The sequence below is a fragment of the Tachypleus tridentatus genome, chromosome 7 (assembly GCF_004210375.1).
Source record: "Tachypleus tridentatus isolate NWPU-2018 chromosome 7, ASM421037v1, whole genome shotgun sequence".
In the NCBI taxonomy this organism is placed as follows: Eukaryota; Metazoa; Arthropoda; class Merostomata; order Xiphosura; family Limulidae; genus Tachypleus; species Tachypleus tridentatus.
This window is the reverse complement of record NC_134831.1, coordinates 113,388,810-113,394,809: the sequence shown is the minus strand read 5'-3', so window position 1 is coordinate 113,394,809 and position 6,000 is coordinate 113,388,810. Positions and strand designations below refer to the sequence as shown.

The 6,000-nt window shown below is 32.3% G+C and overlaps 1 protein-coding gene across 1 annotated transcript in view; it reads right to left on the bottom strand.

Annotated features, from left to right (window-relative positions):
- Positions 1-448: 448 nt before the first annotated feature.
- LOC143256423 (dnaJ homolog subfamily C member 7-like) overlaps positions 449-6,000 on the bottom strand; it is a 43,706-nt gene continuing 38,154 nt past the window's right edge. The window contains 2 exon segments of the mRNA XM_076513641.1: positions 449-1,657; positions 2,609-2,761. Coding sequence (XP_076369756.1) covers positions 1,533-1,657; positions 2,609-2,761 — 278 coding nt within the window. The 3' untranslated portion in view covers positions 449-1,532.

Sequence of the window (6,000 nt, the reverse complement as noted above, 5' to 3'; positions counted from 1 at the left end):
ATAACATTATACAGATTATGTTTGAGTAAGTGTAACATTATACAGACTGTGTTTTATTAAATATAACATTATACAGACTGTGTTTTATTATACAGATTATGTTTGAGTAAGTGTAATATTATACAGACTGTGTTTTATTAAATATAACATTATACAGACTGTGTTTTATTAAATATAACATTATACAGATCATGTTTTAGTAAGATTCTGATTTCTCTTCACTTGTGAGCTTTATGAAATTTTACTTCTTTAGTGCAGTAATTATAAAAATGGAGAAAGTGAATATTCCAATATTTTCCACCTACCATCAATAACCCTTTTTGAAAGTTACTAATGACAGGTGGCAAACATGAAACAGGTATAACACAATAACAAATAGTAAGCCATATGACAAACCATTTTCTAGTTGCCAAATTGTTATAAAAATGACATGAATAACTATTATATAATAAAGAACCAATACTTTATTCTATACAAGATAAAATAAATACTAATCCATGACTTGAATGTAAGTATTTGTTTGAAAAAACTAATATGCACCAAAATTATCAGATTATAATTTACAGAGTTTTACTCACTTATAATGAAAATTGACACAGTTATGTACCTTGAAAACTGCATCGTTAAATTAGAGCTGAACACACTACACTTTCAAATCTGATAGAATCTGTGACATAAGAAATATTATCTGATAAAATTGCACAAACATTTTCCAAAGGTTCTTTACCCTTAAACAAATAAAGCAAATTCATTCACCTAAGGTTTCAAAAGGATACATAAAACAGATAATCCGTGAGTACACTTTCATCTGTGGCTTCCTCTGTGATTGGTAAATGTGAAGACAAGAACAGAGTGAAATACAGATATTAAAAATAAGACACTAACACCTTGAGTTAAACAAATATACAGTAGTTAAAATGAACCTCAAGAATTTAAAACTCTTACCTTAGTCAGGAGTTTCACAGATGATCAGTTAAATAGGAGGAGTCAGAAACTCAAAAATAACCTTGGACTGAAACATTTCACATGACTTGAGGTTAAAAATCTTTTGTCCTTTTTGTATATTAAGACTAACTATCAGTTGCTATTTTTTATCATCGGCACAGTTCTTTTCAACTTTAATAATATGAAAGATTTCCACATAATATTGTACACAAACTTCCACATTTCTTTACACTGTATACTATACAAGAAAGTGTCCTAGTCCATCTACTGTTGTTGTGATTAACATTCAAAACATCTTGGGTTATTTATGAAACTTTTAAAACATATCCTAAGTAATGAACTGAACAACAATGTACACTAGAGTCAAATTTCTTTCAGTTAAACACATTTCTTTCAAAAGGTTTTAAACAAGACAAAATCCAGACGATAAAAGGCAAAAGTCCTAGAAAAAAATACAGAATTGTCCTTTTCTTAGCCCTAAATGTTTAGCGCAACTTGTCCAATATGTTTTACTTTCCTTAAGAAAGCAGAAGATGTTAAGTTTGGTAAAGAGTGGTTTTCTTGTTAAACTATATCATAGATGGAGTTCAACCAAACTGAAAGCTGAAACCACTGGGAGCCTGGCTAAAAGTACCACCACCAAAGTTGCTGAACGAAAAACCTCCAGTTGTACCAAAAAATGTCTGGAAGATATGGTTGGGATCAATATCTCCTGTTAAATAAAAAATGTAAAGTATATACACATCTATACTATTACATACCATGAATGTTGTTCAGAAATATTCATAAATATTACAAATAAGAAATAGACACAAATAATAATGAAATAGACACTATCCTTTTCTTACATCTTATAATTTTCCTTTAGTCTCATTAACCAGTAATTTTGTCATTATTTCTGAAGATATCCATAATATGTTCAACTGTAAAATTTAAATATTATAATATACCAGTATTTCTTCCACAAACAATCAGAATACACAATGATAAATTTTCTACACACCATCTACTCTATGTGGACATCGAAACTACATCGCATGGTTTGAAAGATATCTGGGTGAATACGACTGCCAAATCTAATGTTTCTTAAGTCATTTTTCTTATCAGAGCAACCATTATTAGCTTGGTGGTACCAAGATATATGTCCAGTTTCAAGAAATTGATTTTGGGTTTAAGGGTCTCTTTCTTAATTGTAGTCTTTTCTTCATAACAAGACCACTGTGGTGGAATGACTTGGGCTATGATTCATGGTCGACTGGTTTCCTAAACATTCTGGTATTCAAGTTTTTCAACTCCCAGTGAAAACTGTTAATGCAACCTTAATTTAGTGTTCCATAGTGCTAAAATCATTAATAACCTCACTATGACCTCTTGAGAATATTGCAACAAGTTTCTCTAATATTAAGTTCATTCTACCCTGAAATGGTGAGAAATTCATAATGAGCTAAATATAACGATGGTAAACTAAAGTCATGGTTCACACTTGTGATGACATACTCCTGCAATAGTCTATGTAAATCAGTTTTCTATGACATCCCAAAACTATCACAAGTACTCCTGCATACACAGACACTGATAGCTATATACAAAATCAGTTTCAGCTGGTAGAAACATAATTTGGAGACTATACACACAAAACAAACACAGATAAATGTTGTCTAACCTCCTCCAAAGCCATCCATGTCTTCCAAATCTTGACCACTGTCGTAACGTGCACGTTTCTTATGATCTGACAGGACATTGTACGCTTCTCCAACTTCTTTAAATTTCTTTTCTTGCTCTCTCCTTTCCTCTTCTGATGCACCAGTGTGACGGTCTATTACATAACAATTAATAGGAGAGACAAACTTGAGAAAGATTAACAAAGTATAAAATTTTGTTTAAAACCATGAAACTACAATACAAACCAGAAATATGTTGGTAGGCGAACCATGAACATTTAACCTAACAAAAAGATCATAGGTCAACCAACGAATGTTATTTATCTTAATATATCTTGATAAATCAGTTGAAAATGTTAACAGTTAAAAACAAACACCATACCTGCCTCAGTGTTGTGACCACTATGTTAACAGTTAAAAACAAACACCATACTTGTTTCAGTGTTGTGATCACTATGGTAACATTTAAAAACAAACACCATACCTTTCTCAGTGTTGTGACCACTATGTTAACATTTAAAAACAAACACTGTACCTGTCTTAATGTTGTGACCAATATGTTAACATTTAAAAACAAACACCACACCCATTTCAATGTTGTGACCACTATGTTAACATTTAAAAACAAACACCATACCTTTCTCACTGTTGTGACCACTTTGTTAACATTTAAAAACAAACACCATACCTGTCTCAGTGTTGTGACCACTATGTTAACATTTAAAAACAAACACTGTACCTGTCTTAATGTTGTGATCACATTGGTAACATTTAAAAACAAACACCACACCCATTTCAATGTTGTGACCACTATGTTAACATTTAAAAACAAACACCATACCTTTCTCACTGTTGTGACCACTTTGTTAACATTTAAAAACAAACACCATACCTGTCTCAGTGTTGTGACCAATATGTTAACATTTAAAAACAAACACCACACCCATTTCAATGTTGTGACCACTATGTTAACATTTAAAAACAAACACCATACCTGTCTCACTGTTGTGATCACTATGGTAACATTTAAAAACAAACACCATACCTGTCTCTGTGTTGTGATCACTATGTTAACATTTAAAAACAAACACCATACCTGTCTCAGTGTTGTGATCACTATGTTAACATTTAAAAACAAACACCATACCTGTCTCAGTGTTGTGATCACTATGTTAACATTTAAAAACAAACACCATACCTGTCTCACTGTTGTGACCACTATGTTAACATTTAAAAACAAACACCATACCTGTCTCAGTGTTGTGACCACTATGTTAACATTTAAAAACAAACACTGTACCTGTCTTAATGTTGTGATCACATTGGTAACATTTAAAACAAACACCATACCCATTTCAATAATGTTGTGACCACTATGTTAACATTTAAAAACAAACACCATACCTTTCTCACTGTTGTGACCACTTTGTTAACATTTAAAAACAAACACCATACCTGTCTCAGTGTTGTGACCACTATGTTAACATTTAAAAACAAACACCATACCTTTCTCACTGTTGTGACCACTATGTTAACATTTAAAAACAAACACCATACCTGTCTCAGTGTTGTGACCACTATGTTAACATTTAAAAACAAACAACATACCTGTCTCAGTGTTGTGATCACTATGGTAACATTTAAAAACAAACACCATACCTGTCTCACTGTTGTGATCACTATGGTAACATTTAAAAATAAACACCATACCTGTCTCAGTGTTGTGACCACTATGTTAACATTTAAAAACAAACACCATACCTGTCTCAGTGTTGTGACCACTATGTTAACATTTAAAAACAAACACCATACTTGTTTCAGTGTTGTGACCAATATGTCAACAGTGAAAAACAAACACTGTACCTGTCTTAGTGTTGTGACCACTATGTTAACATTTAAAAACAAACACCATACCTTTCTCAGTGTTGTGACCATTATGTTAACATTTAAAAACAAACACCATACCTGTCTCAGTGTTGTGATCACTATGGTAACATTTAAAAACAAACACCATACCTTTCTCAGTGTTGTGACCACTATGTTAACATTTAAAAACAAACACCATACCTTTCTCAGTGTTGTGACCACTATGTTAACATTTAAAAACAAACACCATACCTGTCTCACTGTTGTGACCACTATGTTAACATTTAAAAACAAACACCATACCTGTCTCACTGTTGTGATCACTATGGTAACATTTAAAAATAAACACCATACCTGTCTCAGTGTTGTGACCACTATGTTAACAGTTAAAAAACAAACACCATACCTGTCTCAGTGTTGTGACCACTATGTTAACATTTAAAAAACAAACACCATACTTGTTTCAGTGTTGTGACCAATATGTCAACAATTGAAAAAACAAACACTGTACCTGTCTTAGTGTTGTGACCACTATGTTAACATTTAAAAACAAACACCATACCTTTCTCAGTGTTGTGACCATTATGTTAACATTTAAAAACAAACACCATACCTGTCTCAGTGTTGTGATCACTATGGTAACATTTAAAACATACACCATACCTTTCTCAGTGTTGTGACCACTATGTTAACATTTAAAACAAACACCATACCTTTCTCAGTGTTGTGACCACTATGTTAACATTTAAAACAAACACCACTTACCTGTCTCACTGTTGTGACCACTATGTTAACATTTAAAACAAACACCATACCTGTCTTAGTGTTGTGATCACTATGTTAACATTTAAAAACAAACACCATACCTGTCTCACTGTTGTGACCACTATGTTAACATTTAAAAACAAACACCATACCTTTCTCAGTGTTGTGACCACTATGTTAACATTTAAAAACAAACACCATACCTGTCTCAGTGTTGTGACCAATATGTTAACATTTAAAAACAAACACCATACCTGTCTCACTATTGTGATCACTATGTTAACATTTAAAAACAAGCACTATACCTGTCTCTGTGTTGTGATCACTATGGTAACATTTAAAAACAAACCCCATACCTTTCTCAGTGTTGTGACCACTATGTTAACATTTAAAAACAAACACCATACCTGTCTCACTATTGTGATCACTATGTTAACATTTAAAAACAAACACCATACCTGTCTCTGTGTTGTGATCACTATGGTAACATTTAAAAACAAACACCATACCTTTCTCAGTGTTGTGACCACTATGTTAACATTTAAAAACAAACACCATACTTTCTCAGTGTTGTGACCACTATGGTAACATTTAAAAACAAACACCATACCTTTCTCAGTGTTATGACCACTATGGTAACATTTAAAAACAAACACCATACCTGTCTCTGTGTTGTGATCACTATGGTAACATTTAAAAACAAACACCATACCTGTCTCAGTGTTGGGATCACTATGTTAACATTTAAAAACAAACACCATAC